This window comes from Chelon labrosus, assembly GCF_963514085.1.
Source record: "Chelon labrosus genome assembly, chromosome: 1".
In the NCBI taxonomy this organism is placed as follows: Eukaryota; Metazoa; Chordata; class Actinopteri; order Mugiliformes; family Mugilidae; genus Chelon; species Chelon labrosus.
In genome coordinates this window covers 12275174-12291399 of record NC_140337.1, presented here as the reverse complement: position 1 = coordinate 12291399, position 16226 = coordinate 12275174, and the positions used below count along the sequence as shown (strand labels likewise).

The 16226-nt window shown below is 41.9% G+C and overlaps 2 protein-coding genes and 1 long non-coding RNA gene across 4 annotated transcripts in view; 1 reads left to right on the top strand and 2 right to left on the bottom strand.

Annotated features, from left to right (window-relative positions):
* The window catches only part of LOC311490085, a 55913-nt gene extending 46807 nt beyond the window's left edge, over window positions 1-9106 (bottom strand). The window contains exons 1-4 of one of the 2 annotated variants that reach the window (XR_014699141.1): window positions 9061-9106; window positions 7828-8020; window positions 7510-7624; window positions 4648-4936 (exon numbers count right to left, since the gene is read on the bottom strand). This is a non-coding gene — a long non-coding RNA (uncharacterized lncRNA). Of the gene's footprint in view, window positions 1-4647; window positions 4937-7509; window positions 7625-7827; window positions 8021-9060 lie in introns of those variants that run through there. The other variant, XR_014699140.1, reaches the window with a different exon arrangement.
* LOC311490078 (claudin domain-containing protein 1-like) lies at window positions 5692-11697 on the top strand. Its single transcript, XM_084547429.1, has 4 exons — window positions 5692-6570; window positions 7519-7626; window positions 7850-7987; window positions 9303-11697. The coding sequence occupies exons 1-4, from the start codon at window positions 6279-6281 to the stop codon at window positions 9521-9523; spliced, it is 759 nt and encodes a 252-aa protein (XP_084403555.1). The 5' UTR covers window positions 5692-6278; the 3' UTR covers window positions 9524-11697.
* An 11-nt stretch (window positions 11698-11708) lies between these two features.
* LOC311490069 (N-acyl-aromatic-L-amino acid amidohydrolase (carboxylate-forming) B-like) lies at window positions 11709-15345 on the bottom strand. Its single transcript, XM_084547412.1, has 6 exons — window positions 14859-15345; window positions 14556-14751; window positions 14379-14472; window positions 14190-14297; window positions 13593-13705; window positions 11709-11939 (listed from the first exon to the last, which is right to left on the bottom strand). Exons 1-6 carry the CDS (start codon window positions 15110-15112, stop codon window positions 11712-11714), a joined length of 993 nt encoding a protein of 330 aa, XP_084403538.1. The 5' UTR covers window positions 15113-15345; the 3' UTR covers window positions 11709-11711.
* Between the last annotated feature and the right edge of the window lie 881 nt (window positions 15346-16226).

Here is a 16226-nt window from a genome sequence, read left to right as displayed (position 1 = left end):
TATTATATAAACCTATCAGCCACATCATAAAAACCACCAACCGGTGAAGTGAATAACGTTGATGATCTCGTTACAATGTAATGTTCTCCTGGGAAACCTGGGTCCTGGCATTAATGTGGATATTACCTACTTTGATACATACCACCACCTAAACATTGTCGCACACCAAGCACACCCCCCATAACAACAGGGTGTTCCTTGTATTCCAGCCATCCAGGTGATATAAAATTAAATGTGATATATCAGACCAGGGCACTTTCTTCCATTCTCCCTTTCTCCGTGGGCAGGGGTCAGCACAAGCACACATACAAAACAAAATGTGACGCACTGTGTGTGTGTATGTTTGTTTCTATCAGAACCAGCATGATTATTTATTTTTTTTTGAGTCACAGTAACTCGTCTGTCTGATCGGACCACGTGGGCCAGCCTCCGCTCCTCAAGTGCGTCAGTGAGGCTTGGCTGATCACCACCCATCAATAAGATGACAGTTCCTTTGTGCCATTGCGTGTTGGTAACCCATCCGACAAGTTTACTTCTACATGAGAATGAGATGGTCTGATAATTAATTCCCTGCATTTGTCCCATCCATTTGTACACACAGTAGTGAGCATACTTGTAGCAGTGAGGAGCCGTGCACGTGGCACCTGGAGAACAGTTTGGGGTTTTACATGCTTGCTCAAGATCAGATCTGGTGAAGGATATTTTACAGTACTATATTATTAATATTATCAATTCTTCTGAACCAAGACAAGAGGTCTGTTGTAACAATGCATATACGTATGTGGCCTGCTTAATTCATGCTGCCATATTGTTGCCCTTTAAAACTAACTTACAAAACATCTAAGGTGGGGTAAGTGACATTGTTTCAAGTCAATGTTGAAGTGTTACTCAAGCGCTTGTTGACGACATCATGCCATCATCAATTTAAAAATTAATTTGTGAAGCAAACCCATATGATTGACACTTTGCACTATAATGGGAGTACTAAAATAGTTGAAGCCACTTTGTTTGTTAGTTTGTCACGCAGAGACAAGTGTTAGGCATCAGGCATCAGCTCATATATCCGAATTCCAGAAAATGAAATAGAGTTGTATAGGTTACGGCCATCACGTTGCTACAATTTCTATAACAGCATCGGCAGGGAACCTTTAACACTAATTTTGGGCTGATGTGCATCCGTAATGCATTATTGTTGTTCTTCTTGCGGCCTTATGTGAACTGTAAATACAAGGCAGGAGGAAAAGTAAACCAAAAAAACAAATCAATATTCGTTGTTGAAAGGGAGTGACTGATACATTTGTCAAGTTTTAACCCCCCAGAAGTACATTTGAAAAATTTGTTTGGGCACTAGATAGGAAACACCTATCATATGTGTTCATATGACACCATCAATTACGTCCATGCTTAGTGTACAACCGTCCTTAGAGTATAGCCAAAGTCACATAGTGGAGGGGTAGACCGTTTATTAATCAGGTACAAATCTAGTAAAAATGTGTTTGCATTGTTTGTTTAGCAGACGTGGCTCTATTGCGAACAGCTTGTCAGTGTTTCAGCATCGTGCCTCAAATGTGTAATGCAAGAAATTGTACTTTATGTTTAAAGTTCAAAATTAAAGTCAGTGACTGACAGGAAAAGTAAGTGCATCGAGTGCGAACAGACTGTGTGACCATCATCTCCATAGGGAGTCTGAGCTTCTAAGCGCCTGTTTGGAGGACTTAAAGACTCAGTTCGCTCTTACTATGCATAATGGGAATGAATACTTTGGCTGTGTCCCTTGCACTACCCTGGCACATTTGCACTAATTTCCCTTTATGCATGTTAGTTTTTATGATTTGTTATTCATGTTGTCATTGTTCCTTTGTATTCGATCATTATCTGAATTCATAACCCAAAACAAACTGTCCCCTTAAGTGGGACATTAAGGACAACCTGTACCAGGGTACCAGATTGGTGCCAGATTGTTCTATCAGCAGAACAATTTAATTATCAGATGGCTTTTGCAGAATGTTGTTGACCTGGTCATAATTAAAAAAAAGGAGGATTGGTCTTTTAGTTTAACACTTATGCAGGTGCCAGAAGTCTCTCTGATTCATTGACATGGGTTTCAAACAATGTGACGTGAGTGGTTAGGAGAGTACTTGAATATTTGACACAACCACACAAAGACATAAAAGGAGCAGCTGACTAGCAGCCAGAAGAGGCAAAGTTGCCTGAGGCCTGTACTGTTGGGACAATATTCTTTTCAATTATTTAATTATTTTTTTTGGTTTGATGACAAACTACTTTTAATATAATCATACTTCTATAAATAGAAATCACATTTTGAAAAAGAAAAAGACCAGCGTTCAGCGTCCATATGATGCATGCAATACTCAAATGAAACATGAGCGTTCCAATTCATCTGGTTCCCAGGCTCAATACTGTTAGTTTTGAAAGATGAGTACTTGTCACGCAATGACTTGTAATTACCTTTATATGAGGGAGGAGCGTACAAGCTCTACATTGTCTCTTGCTGGTTTAAAAACTTTAAAGCAAAACTATTCTCCCGTGAAGTCACAGCATTATCTGCACTGGTTGACTGACAAGTGATATGTGGCACAACACAACAGAGAGATAAACCACTTCATCACTCAAGATATCAACTAACTGTAAATGACTGGCTCCCTTTGAAAGAAAATATCTGAACAGAAACACATTGTTTAAGCGATTTAAGACAAACTAGATGTTAGAAAGACATTAGTACCTGCTTCTGTGCCAGAAAGAGAATATTCAGATTAATCTGAATGGCAAACAAATAACTGATGTTGTATAGAAACTGAGTCACATTGACGTCAAGGCTTTGCAATTGCTCAATACACAGAAATAATAAAACTAAATGCCTCTCATTCATTCATTCTCAGAACTCGAAACATCACAGATAATATTTGTGTAGTATGTCTGAATATTTGATTTTGTAATTATGTTGTTTTTAATCTCTTGCCTTTCCCTTGGGTTCATTTCACCTCACCAGACCGGTTTGTAATAACTTATTATCACACTGTAAAAACTTCTGCCAACATGGCTGCGCTGTTTAATTGTTTAATGTTCCCCGTTGAGCCAAGACAGTGATGACCGCTGACAAAACTGTTTTTATCCACTGCTGTGCCGTCACAGTATCAACCAATTTTAACATTAATGTAACATACACTGTCTGGCCAAACAAAAAAAAAGTTGCCACCAAAAATAAAGGGTCACACACACCCTCAATATTTCGTTCGACCGCCTTTTAGCTTTGATTACAGCACGCATTCGCTGTGGCATTGTTTCGATACACTTCTTCAGTGTCACAAGATTCATTTCCATCGGTGTTGCATTCATTTTTCACCAACATCTTGTATTGATGATGGGAGAGTCTGGCCACTGCACAAAGCCTTCTCCAGCACATCCCAAAGATTCTCAGTGGGGTTAAGGTCTGGACTCTGTGGTGGCCAATCCATGTGTGAAAATGATGTCTCATGCTCCCTGAACCACTCTTTCACAATTTGAGCCCAATGAATCCTGGCATCTTGGAATATGCACGTGCCATCGGGGAAGAAAAACTCCATTGGTGCTCCCTAGCAAATTGAAGCCTTTTTTTCCAGTTAGCCTCACTGATTAATGGTTTTCTTAAGGCTACACAGCTGTTCAGTCCCAATCCCTTGAGTTCCCTTCACATTGTACGTGTGGAAATGCTCTTACTTTCACCATTAAACATAGCCCTGAGTTCTACTGTTGTTTTTCTTCGATTTGATTTCACCAAACGTTTAAGTGATCACTGATCATGATCAATCAGGATTTTTTTCCGACCACATTTTTTCCTCAAAGTCGATGGTTCCTCAACATCCTTCCAGTTTTTAATAATGCGTTGGACAGTTCTTGACCCAAGTTTAGTAGTTTCTGCAATCTCCTTAGATGTTTTCTCTGCTTGATGCATGCCAATTATTTGACCCTTCTCAAACAGACTAACATATTTTCCACGACCACAGGATGTATCTTTAGACACGGTTGTTTAAGAAATGAGAAGCTACTCATTGCATCAGTTGAGGTTAAATAACTTGTTGCCAGCTGAAAGATAATCACCCATGCAGTAATTATCCAATAGGAGGCTCGTACCTATTTGGTTAGTTAAATCCAGGTGGTGACAAAGAACTAATGATTCTTCATGTTATATCTTTTCATTCTGGGTAAGTGCTTCCGTGAACTCCATACATGTGTAAAAAGTTGTGTGACGTGACACTATTTAGTTTCTAGTTGATTAAAACATGCATACCAAGTGATAATGATCAGTAATCAAATTATTTTTTGAACGTTTGCTAAAATATGTAAGCTTATATTCTTGTTGCTTTTGTGTCATCTTTTACCTTTTTGTGAGGAAAATGATAACCCCTTTCCAAAACGACGTGTTTTTGTAAAATTGCTGGTAATCTTCCCGAGGAAGGCTATGATTGGGGAGTAGGATTGATGGTATCATCTGAAAAGTTCAAGCGTCAAGCGTCACTGGTTTTGATAAGGAAAGTTGCTCAAACAGTTTTACTGACACATGGGTGTAATATTCAGTGCAACCTGATTAAAAAAAAAAAAAAAAAAAAAACAATAGCTACACAATTATTTACTAATATTTTAATCCATTTTTGTCCTTATTAGCAGCTTCACGTAGAGAATAGCACAAGCTTAGTCTCCTCACCGCATCCTGCCTGGTGACGTTTTCATGGCTCCTGACATGCCAGAAATATTATCTGAGCTCACTGTGCTCTCAAGCAAAACATGGCTGCCATCACTGTTACGAAAACAATTTTCTTATCAGTCGCAGAGGTTTCTTGCTTCACAGTGAACCGTGCTATTGCAATATGCAACTTAGAGACGACTACAGCTGCCGCCTTGTTGAATCTTGTTCGCCACACACGTCGAACCGGCTGCACTGGAAAGCGAAACAATAAAATCGCTCGCGTCACTGCTTGAATGCAGCGGTTTGGAAGTTCCCGCTTTATCTTGAAATGTGCAGAAACCAGACTGCTAATGCCAAACTGGAATTTTTTAAGAGGTAATTTTTACATCATTGGAAATTGTGTGTGCAAAAGGTTATTCTAAGTAAAAAGTAGATGTATGGAAGAGCGAAAATGCATCAAATTAATGGATTTATTTATTTTTAGTAAATAATATTTATTATTGTAAATCCTCGCATTTTACCTCACCGGACCAGTTTGTCATAACTTACCGTCAGCTTACTTTAACATTTTTATCGAGGCCTTTCTGCAAGTTTCCTAATATAAAATTAGTGGGGTTTTTTTTGTTTGTTTGTTTTTTTACTTTTGTAAAATGCATGGTGGTAATCTGTGAGGCATTGTAGTGAAATGTTGTGAGATTTGGAGCTATGCAATTGCTGTGGAAAAGCCAATTTTTCAATAAATCTTTCTATAGCTAAAACTTTAAAAAGGAGACTAAAGATTATTTTTCCTTCATCTGATTACTTTTCCTTTTTTGTAAATTATGATTCATCTCTTCAATAGATAGGATGCAGAAATCCAAATTATTTTTATTTATTGGAGTCTTTTTATTGAAGACTTAAATAATCTTGTTTTTTTTGGTTTGTTTTATCCTGCACCATTGCTGTTGACCATATTTCACTGAACAAGCCCGTTAAAACTATGCTGATGTGATGTCTATCTTGTTCGCAGGATGCATCGTGCTCAGCGTAGCTAATAGAAAACAGAAGCGTAGTGGCTGAGATTTCTCTGCCGATCAGCGGAACCGGAAGAGGAAAACGTAGGGATTAGTGTGTTTACAACTCTCCTCATCCAGGGTGCACCCGGCTTCAGCCTGCTTTGCAAAATAGACACATGCCATTTAAAATTGCGGGCTGGAATAACTTTGGAATAACGTCTCGTGTGACATCGCCCTATTTCACTTTATTTGCTGTGGAGGAGTTGTTATTGCGGACTCTACTGTGAGGCACCCGCCGCAGCGTCGGGCTGCGCACCATCTGTGGAAGTGGGACAAGGGAACAGATGGCGCATCCAAGCCGGGCTGCAGGGCTGCAGGGCTGGTGACCGTTATACAGCACTGACGATGAGTAACAATCATTAAAATAACAGCCTGCCGTTGGCTATTGCTTGGTTGCATTTCTCGGACTTAACTATGTCAGAGCGGCTGGGATAAAAGTGGGCGACGGGAAGCATCGCAGATCGACCAAATTGATGCGCGACAATTCGACCGCTGCCACCAACTTAATCCCTTTTGACGCGTCTCCGTCTCGGTGAACAATGGTTGACAACCGCTACGCCACAGCTCTGGTCATCGCCTGCGTGCTGAGCATCCTGGCCACCGTGTACCTGTCGGTGGCCATAGGGACGCAGCACTGGTACCAGTACAGCAGCCCCACCGTGCGCGGAGAGGCCAACGTGTCCGAGCTGCGCTCTCTCTACGAGGAGTTCATGGACGGGGAGTTTGACGAGAAAACATACAGCGACACTCTGTTCCGCCTCAACGGGACCGTGGGCCTCTGGTGGCGGTGTGTGCTCGTCCCTGCCAACGCTCACTGGTACAAGGAGCAAGGTACGTTTATGTCAGCTGATCTCACCTGGTCAACAGTGTTAAGTTTATAGCAGAAGCGGGCACCTTGTCTCAGGTAGCGGTGGCTCACACCCAGGTTTGTTTGTTTTTTGCATAGCTCAGATATTTTGAAGAATACATTCCTCCTTATGTGAAGCTGTGAGATTGCTATACAGTGCACAAACCAGTTCTGGCACTTACTTGGATTTATGGTTGTCTCCAAATAGTTCAAAGGAGATCAAGTATCCTCCTCTATAAATACAGGATCAACTCTTACTCACTCCTCTTGTGGCCCGATCTTGTAAAGAAACTTCAAAATCTAATTTGAAATCTGCCAGCTACTACTTTGGAAACGGCTTCTAGTCACAAATATAGATTTAAAAAAAGATCTGCTTTTAAAACCCAGCGCCACGAGGCTTTAATTACTTTCATTACCAAAAGGTCTCTTTCATCAATTTTTGTAATGATCTCTTGGTAATTTAGCGTGTAAAATGATTTCCTTAAGTCCAAGTTAACGTATTGAAAGTGATTTTTGTCTGGCCAACTGTCAAAAGCCACCAAACATTAAAACACGATTGCTTACACAACTAATCTGTTAATGATATTGTTGCAGATAAGTCTTGTAACTGGTTAAGCAAGAATTTCCACTCTGGATGGGTAAAAGTAATGAAAAATGCCCTATATAGAAAGGATCAACAGGTGATGCCTAAACAACAAACTAAATATTTTTGCTACTTTACTTCCTGCTGTGTGAGATGAGTACCTCTGTTGGATTTATAATTCACCAAACTGTATTCATTTTTAGGATGTTCCTTGCAGGGTGCTCTCCCTCCTTGCATATTGATTTGTGAACTGAAGTTCAGAACAGACAGTATTTCTCGACACATTACCATGCGACCTCTAGTGAATGGGGTATGAGGTGCTTAAACAGTGGTGACTGACCTCTTTCAGATGCCAAGATGGTGCTGGAGTGTCGCAGCTTCACTCTGTCTCAGCAGTTCACTCCCAAGTACAAGGAACCGGGGAACCACAACAGCGGAGAGGACATGGTGCGCACCTGTAAGTTCAAACATAAATATATCTTCTTTTTTTTTTTTTTTTTTTAAACGCATGAACTGCCTGAAGCTGTGAGAAAATGTAAGCCACATTCAGCCTCTTGTCTGTTTAGAGAATTCATTATTATGAATTTGATTTAGGGCAGTGTCTTCTCTCATACCAGAACGTAATGATTGAACAAAGGCCTTTTTTCGTAACTTGTACCTTCCCGTGTTTGTACGTGCAGACATGTGGAGGTGCCAGTTTCTGCTGCCACTGGTGTCTCTTGGTCTGGTGGTGCTGGCAGGCCTGACCGGGTTCTGTGCTTGTCTCTGTAGAAGCCTCGCGCCCACTCTGGGCATTGGAGTTCTTCACCTGCTGGCTGGTAAGACAAATCATTCCAATTTGCGGAAGTCACCTTAGGAAACACAGCAGTGATGTGAGGTTGAACACAGAGTCACGAGTATGAATCCAGTCTCTAAAAGCCATATTAGCAACGCACTATACACCGATGAGGCATAACATTATGACCACCTGCCTAATATCGTCTAGGCCTCCAGGACAGTTGTGACTCATCAGAGAATGGACATGGGATTTCTGAGGGTGTCCTGTGGTGTCTGACAACAGAATGTAGAACCTTTGGGTTCTATGGGTTGGGGGAGGGGCCTGTGTGGATCATACCACAGACACTTGATCAGTTTGGGATCTAGTGAATTTGGAGGCCAGGTCAACACCTCGTGCTGTTCTTCATGTTTGTTTTTCTTGAGTTATTCCTAAACCGTTTTTGTGTGTGTGCGTCTGTCAAGCTGCATCCTGCTGGGGATGGCTGCTGCCATCAAAGAGTGTCAGTACTATGGGGTGGGGGTACCTGGTCTGGTCTAGGTGGGTGCAACATCAACATAGATGGTCCAAAAGTTTCCCAGCAGAACATTGTATTGTCACAAGATGGTCACTACTCCTGTCAGTGGTTTTAATGTTGGGGCTGATCGGTGTACATTCAGTATTCAATAAATGTCAAAAAGAGAACTGGTCCATGCATGAGTTGACTTTGAATCAAAACTGTGGGATGAAGTATGTTAGAGATGGAACATCCACAGTACGCTGTGTTCAGCGCTTGCTGCTCTGCCTTCATGGCCAAGAAAATCTCTGAGTTCACACTTAAGGACTTTTTTTTCTCCACAGTATACACCTTGACAATTCAAAATGTCTGCTGTGAAAAAGCTCTATGAACAGACCATGACAGCTGATGTGGAACAACATTTGATTATGTTGGAGCATGTTATCAGCTTTTAAAATAGGATAAAACTGTAAGGTCATCTGTTTGCAATTAAGTCTGTCTTAGAGTTTTAAGTAACTGTCCTGTTTGTTTCAGAGAAAAATAGTGATATATCGCTACGATATGCACGGGAAATAACATATCATAGCAGGAAAGTCAGAGGTGTAAATAACGAAACTTACATTTGCTGAATTTTGATTTACCTGCATCAGTTTCAGGGTCTTGCTGTTGTGCATGCTGGCTCACTCTCACACTGCCATAGCTTCCTGGGATGCCTGAGTTGAGCCATCATTAATGTTATCAGCTACACCTGTGTGAGCCTAGAGTGACAAGCCAAAATGTCTGCCGTGAATAAGGCAGTTGCTCTGAAAGTAAAACATTCAGCTTGAAATCTCACTCCGTCCCTTCATCCTGTTCCCTGCAGGGCTCTGCACCTTAGCCACAGTGTGCTGCTACCTGGCTGGGATGGACCTGCTCCACAGGGTGTCGATGCTCCCCGACAAAGTGGACGGCTCTCTGGACTGGTCCCTTTACCTGGCCCTCATCTCCTCGCCGCTCCACATGATGGCCGCCGCGCTGCTGGTGTGGGCCGCGCGCAGCCATAGCCAGAATTACTACCGCATGACCGCCTACCGGGTGGCATAGACTTGAGATTCAGCTCCGGATCTCAGCTTCAATTAATACCCCCGCTCTGACACCAAGATGCATTTTTATGATGATCTCAGAGGAAGGAGGAATGTGGGTTAATCTGATGGATTAAAGTGCACATACTCTATAGAAATGACCCTATCTGCTGCATTAAAAGATTTGATTTTTTTTTTTTTATCTCTCTAGGGGTTATGGAATTGGTTTGAAAATGTCAAGCAGAAAAATGTGCCCGGTGTGGCATATGTTTGTTTCAGTCTAATTTAACACCAAGCAAAAAAGCAATTGGCTGTGTCCCAGTTTCATACTACACATTAATCTGTATATTGCTGTTACACTGGAACTGCAGCTAAACTCCAGTTTATTTCCAACGTTTTTCTTACTGGATATTTCATAATCGAATTGAACTCGCCATGATAGCTGCAGACATTAAGCATTAACATTAGACAAATATTTTTGGAAGGGAAAATGAAGGCAAGTGACTAAATTACTACTCTTACAGGTTCGACGGTTTGTTTTCATGTGGAGTAATGGGCATTTTATGTGTTCGCTGTCAGTTTTACCCCCATACAGCTTCTTTCTAGTTCTGTCAAGCACAGTCTAGTCTAGTGTTTTTTAGAAAATAGTGAAATCGGGTTTTGTCAAGCCAGAAGAAGTGATGTCCTAACAAATACCCAATTCCAGTAAACAAACAAATGAATTATGCATACTCAGAAAATGCATGATTGCATGCTAAATGTTCCCGATTCTTGAGTTATCGTACCATTCAGTGCACAGAGCAAACAGAAAACATGCTTACAAATGGGAGAAAAAAAACTGTGTGCACAAAGAACTAGAACTCTGGGAATATATCTTTAATATGCTGGCATTTTTAAAGTTGACAAGTTGATGGATTTATGAGTCTTTTACAATTTTTTTTGCCCTTAAGGAAAAAAAAAAAACTGTTTCTTATTTTAGAGATCAGTGTGCAAAGTAGCGCGTGATGTGCACTACATAGAGTGTGTGGTTTGGAATTGGGAAGCACCAACTGTTCCACTGACGCTGGTTGACGTTTTCAAATCTGCCGCACCTCTGTTCACACCCAGAATCACAGGTTTGCTGCACTTACCAAAACAATGTGCACGTGCACTGTAAACACCCTTTATTTCGACCGAGGCGTTATTATAAATCTTTTGCTTCAGCCGCTTTGAAACGCGCTCTGAGAATGTGGCATCAGCGAAGAGCCCGGTGAGAGACGGAACTGGATTCATGTTCACGAATTTACATTTCTGCAATCTTTTTTTTTTTTTTTACTTAAGTGATATTTATTTCTGGCTACTGTTTGGAGTCAGGCTCTTTATATTTGTTACTTGTTGTTTTGTTTGATATTTTCATGCATGTTTTTCATGTTTTGACTGATTTTGTAGAAAAGATGAGAACGTCCTGATTTATTTCCCCTAGTAGTGTTAACTGACCACCTGTTTTGTTGACCTCGTACACTCATATAAATCCTTTTTTTTTTTATTGTGAATCTGGTTTATTATTTGATGGTCATTTATTTATTTATTTATTTATTCATTCATTCATTCATTCATTCCTCGGTTCATTCATTAACCCTTTTTTGTTTTGGAAAAATCAAACACGTGAACAGGTTCAGCAGGATTAAAGGGAAATAGTTTTTCCCTGTCTGGCATTATGAATGTACTTTAAAGGCCATATTTATGATAAGCTACAGTGTTCCTTTGCACTTAAATTAATTTTGAATATTGCTGTAGTGATCTGTAGTGGATTTCTATATTTTTTTGACAATGTAAATATCCAAGTAATTAAATACATTTGAGGTAAAAAAAAAAAAAAAAAACATATTATAACTTGTGAATCCATGCCATATGTCCATAGAGAAACACTGCTCTAGAAGTTTCATGACAATCTGAAATTATGCTCTTCTTGTGGTTTGAACGGTCTCATTATAAATCAGATTATACTGCACACTTTGAGCCTTTAAATACAAGAAATTGTCCCTGAATGCATTACAGCATAACGTGTGACGTACAGGTGTTGTTCATTCCCCCGCTGTGAGCTGAAACGGTTAATATTTGTATGCCTATAAATATCGTGTGTGAGTGTATGCAAGCGTGTTCATGCCGTCATTTCAATAAAAGCTTCCCTGAAAGTGTACTTCAGTTTCAGTCTCATTCCAGGAGCATCTTCACTCCTCCTCCGACGCAAACCCCCGTCCGTGAGCTCGCCGCGCCCGGATGGCGGGAATACTCAGGCGCCTCTTTCTCGCCAGGTAGAGAGCGATGCCCTTCTCGTAGTAGGCGGACTCGTTGATGAAGAAAGGATAGAGAGGCTGTTTGCCTTTGTACCGCAGCGTTTCCCCTGAGAAAGTCTGGAACAGCGGGTCTTCGGGATGGAGCAGGCAGAAGTCTTGGTCCTGGGAGAAAAGACGGACAATTAGGTTGATAGAAAACTAGCTCGAGGGATTTAAGAGCTCGAAGGCAATCCTCCTTATATGGGTCAAAGTAGGCAGTGGTTACAAAAACTGCTAACTGACAGTTTAGGATGCTAAAGCCAGCAGGCATAATTCAGCTACGGTGCTGAGACACATGAGATAAGCAGAGAATGAATATCTTCTTCCATTTTTGACCATGCAGTTCCCACAAACCACTGGTCAGCTTTAACAATATGACCATCATGGCACCTGTTAGTGGGTGGGATATAATAGGCAGTAAGTACAACACTTGCAGAAGCAGGGAAAATGAGCAAGAGGAAGGATTTAAACAACTCTGACAAGGGCCAAATTGTGATGGCTAGACGACTGGGTCAGAGCATCTCCTACACTGCAGCTCCAGCCTGTCTGCAGTGGTCAACACCTATCAAAAGTGGCCCATGGAAAGTAAACCACAGGGCTGGCGACAGGGGCACAGGCGACCAAGGCTGGCCCGTCAGGTCCAATCCAACAGTTGAGCTACTGTGGCTCCAATTGCTGAAAAAGGTTGTGCTGGTTCTGACAAGATTTTGGTCCATTCACTTCCATTAAATAAATAAATAAAAATTTGGTATTACTATCACTATGTACAGCCTCTCTAATAGTTGGCCTGGAGGTCATTTGGTTAAAAAAAAAAAAAACATATTGCTCTATTAATAAGATCTGAACGTTGCTAAAGTCGCTAATGTCAGACCAGTGGGCGTTGATGGTAAGCTAGTGTTCGCTTCAGTCTGAGGGAGTGGGCGTATTTTCAGAGAGTAGGACGAAAACCGCTAGAACTACGCTTTCACTTTTTTATTTGTTTGTTGTAACATTTTTTTTTTTCCGCCTTTATAGACGTAGTTATAGACATACTCTAGGAAATACCTAAACAGACAGACAGGATGAGACATGCAGCAGCTACTAGACAGAGGCCCCACCTGTGTGTAAACACTAGCCCTGCATGTGACTCATATTCAAGTTCAACCTCATACAAATCATTTACGGGCAGCAGGTTAGCAGACATATTAGACAATATTAACACAATGCACATAGTAAAGTACACTGTAACAAAGGTTGATTATTTTTATTAGGATAAACGGTCTTTTGTTTGTTCATGTCTGGTACGAAATTAAATCTGTCATCTGGTACGAAATCTAATCTGTCATCCATTGTTAGGTGGTTTATTTTATTGGGTTGTGTCCATTCCTTGATGACTTGGACTGGTAGCACTTCTATGAGGTCATAAATACCTCTCAGGCCGTGCCCATTATTGAGAATGAATGGCCAATATGACGTTTATGTCTACTGTATTGTGAAATTGTTTATATTTATTGGGTGACTCTGTTATTATATCCACCCTCTGGGTAATGAATAACTTGGCTGAGATCTGGGCCATTTCTACATTTAGATAATGAGGTCATAAATACCTCTCAGGCCGTACCCATAGATGAGAATGAATGGCCAATATGCTGTTATGTCTACTGTATTGTGAGATTGTTTATATTTATTGGGTGACTCTGTTATTATATCCACCCTCTGGGTAATGAATAACTTGGCTGAGATCTGGGTCATTTCTACGTTTAGATAATGAGGTCATAAATACCTCTTCATTCATACCTGTAGATGAGGATGAATGGCCGCTGTGATGTTATGAGTCTCCTTGTCTCTCGGATAGTCAATGTGTTTAACCATGGTGAACACATCCACAAACCCTCCTTCGAACACGGTACCTGACGACAAAACCAGAACAAGCGAAAGGGGGGTTCAAAAGTTGGATTTGAAGGCATCCATCAGCAGAAATTAAGCCTTATTTCTACCGTAGCCCCAAGATGACAAACCAAAGAGGCACAAGAGAAGGACTTAAACGCTGAAGTGGCACTTCGATGTTGGAGGCACTATAGTAGCGGTGGGAAAACGAAACAGAAGAGGAAAGAAGAAGAGACAGTAGATGCAGGTGGTGGCTAACCGTTTTTGTTGTGCGAAGTCTGAGAAATCAAATTTTCATAAAATCCTAAAATATGTGTGGCCATTCCAGATGGAAATGGCTGATGGCTGGAAAGCTGGAAAATGGTTATGGGCATGTCAATGTTAAAAATAAATATCTGGATGTAATGTTTGTTTTTTTTATAATTTGGACGTGAAACACCCAGGAATCTAACCCTAACCCTAACCCGTGACATGTAGTGAGGAGTGAAGCAAAATGTTTAATTGTACCTGAGTTAAAGAAGCGGACCCAGTCGAGCACGTGCTGCACGCCCACTTTCATTGCAGTATAGATGTTGGACCTCACCACACCATGCGGCTGAGGGCCAATCTCCATAGCTGCAGAAAGTGGATTTTAGATAACAGGTATCACACATGAGCAAGTACTGGGACGATGCATTGTTATAAAAAGGAGCTCACCAAAACCATGTTTTCCCACTGAATCTAGGGAATATGATTCTTTATTGGAAACATCAAAATGGATGTATCTCATTGGAGTATCTGGCATCTCCGTCTGAAAAAATAATCAACAAACTTTCAACACATCTGCGTCCCTTTACCCAAACATGACTGATGTTACTCGAGTGCGTTAGGAACCTGCAGGTGTTTGAACATGTGCAGGCAGATCCAGTCACAGTCAGAGTACGCGATGAAGCACAGGCCCATGTTGGCCGTGGTGTTGTGCAGGTCGCAGACGAGATCCATCGCGTCCGGGCTGCCTTTGGGCCCCAGCATGGCGTTCAGTTCTCGGGACCTGATGACCTCGTAGGGGGACTTGTCCGATATGGGACCACTGGGAAATTAGAAGAAGAAGGGAAAAGAAAAAAAGAAAAAAAAGAGGCAGCTCATCATTATCCGAACTGCCACAGTGAGCGTCACCATCACCATCACCTTCCTTACTTGAGGGTGGCCTGAGTGAAGCAGCGGTTCAGGTCGGTGTCGACGTATCTGCGGCACTGCTGCGTGGCCCGCGGGTTGGACAGCACCGTGAGCACCGACACGGGCTCCTCCTCGTCCTCCTTCTCCGTCACCTTCCTCTCCGCCTTCATCAGCTCCCTCACCAAATACACCCCTGACAGCTCGTTGCCATGGGTACCGCCACAGACAGCCACACGGGACAACCTTGGCAAACGCACCACTTCGTCTACCTCCATCTGACTGACGCCAAACAAGAGACACAGCAGGGAGAAGTGCAAGAAGCTGAAGGTGTGAGCAACAAAAACGCGGTCACGATTTTGTGTTGGAATGCTTCCAGTTTTGAGATCACATTTCTTGTTGTTCAGTATACATCGCTGCTGAATGATGTTCAACTACAAATTTGATTTCCCTCCTTGCTCAGTGGGAGGTATCAGTTGCACCAGCGCTGGTGTCACTGGGTACACTGTAGACAACACTGCAACACAAAGCACATATTGATTTGTAGAACCTTACCTCGCTTTCCTGGCTGGCTGAAAACTGTAAAGGGGCAGCTCCGGCTAATAAAGTGCTCAACTCAATCTAAAGTCTGATTAAAGTCTCTCAAGGAAGGCTTGAGGTAAATCTGGTTTCACTGCCAGCTCCACATTCACAAATAATATACTAAATAAATAACAAGGAATCATACCGCACATCTTACCCAATCTACCTTTTGCCGTTACCTTTCTCTTTCCTCTCCCCCTGCCGTTTACCCTCTTCCACCCTCTCCCAGGCTTTCATGCAGTTTTCACTGATTCAGCATTCCCATCCCTCCCTCTGTGCAGGCCGGCCGTTGGTGCCTGTTATGCAAACTCTCGCCGTCTCTCAACCTCTTGTCCACTGCACCGCACCGCACTGCACTACACAGTATCGCAGGCAGGGTGTGTCCCGAGTGCGCATCAGTCGCTTCCTTTGGTCGCAACAGCTGTGAGGGTAGCCCCTCCCCAACTATCCCCAACTCCCTGTGTCTCTCTGCCCCATGTATAGGATGGTAGGTTCCAGCGTGCCTTTCAGAAATTCGGCTAAAAATAAACCTGCTGGCATGACACGGCAGGAGAGGCGCCTCTGATGTGGGCACTGTGGAAGAAGCGGCTCTTCTCACGGGAAAAAATAACAAGAGGACAAACTGCGGGTTTAAAGAGGGCACAGATTAAAAGGAGCGCTAAGGAAAAAGTTTGAATTTTAAGGTGAAATTTTCTGTCCTTATTTCTTTTTTTTTGGATTAACACCCATTTTCTGTATGTATGTATGTATGTATGCTTTCTTTCTGATTGGAAGTGTGCAACTTTAAGTAGAATTGTCCGCCGTTATCAA

Bases quoted from the DNA above. Each gene is read 5' to 3' on its own strand.
- LOC311490069 (XM_084547412.1), bottom strand. From the start codon at position 15,112: ATGGAGGTAGACGAAGTGGTGCGTTTGCCAAGGTTGTCCCGTGTGGCT. The intron at 13,706-14,189 runs GTACAATTAAAC...TTTTGTCGTCAG, and splicing joins GGTCCGCTTCTTTAACTCAG to GTACCGTGTTCGAAGGAGGG. The intron at 11,940-13,592 runs GTATGAATGAAG...CTTTTCTCCCAG, and splicing joins CCATTCATCCTCATCTACAG to GACCAAGACTTCTGCCTGCT.
- LOC311490078 (XM_084547429.1), top strand. From the start codon at position 6,279: ATGGTTGACAACCGCTACGCCACAGCTCTGGTCATCGCCTGCGTGCTG. The intron at 7,627-7,849 runs GTAAGTTCAAAC...TTGTACGTGCAG, and splicing joins AGAGGACATGGTGCGCACCT to ACATGTGGAGGTGCCAGTTT. The intron at 7,988-9,302 runs GTAAGACAAATC...TGTTCCCTGCAG, and splicing joins AGTTCTTCACCTGCTGGCTG to GGCTCTGCACCTTAGCCACA.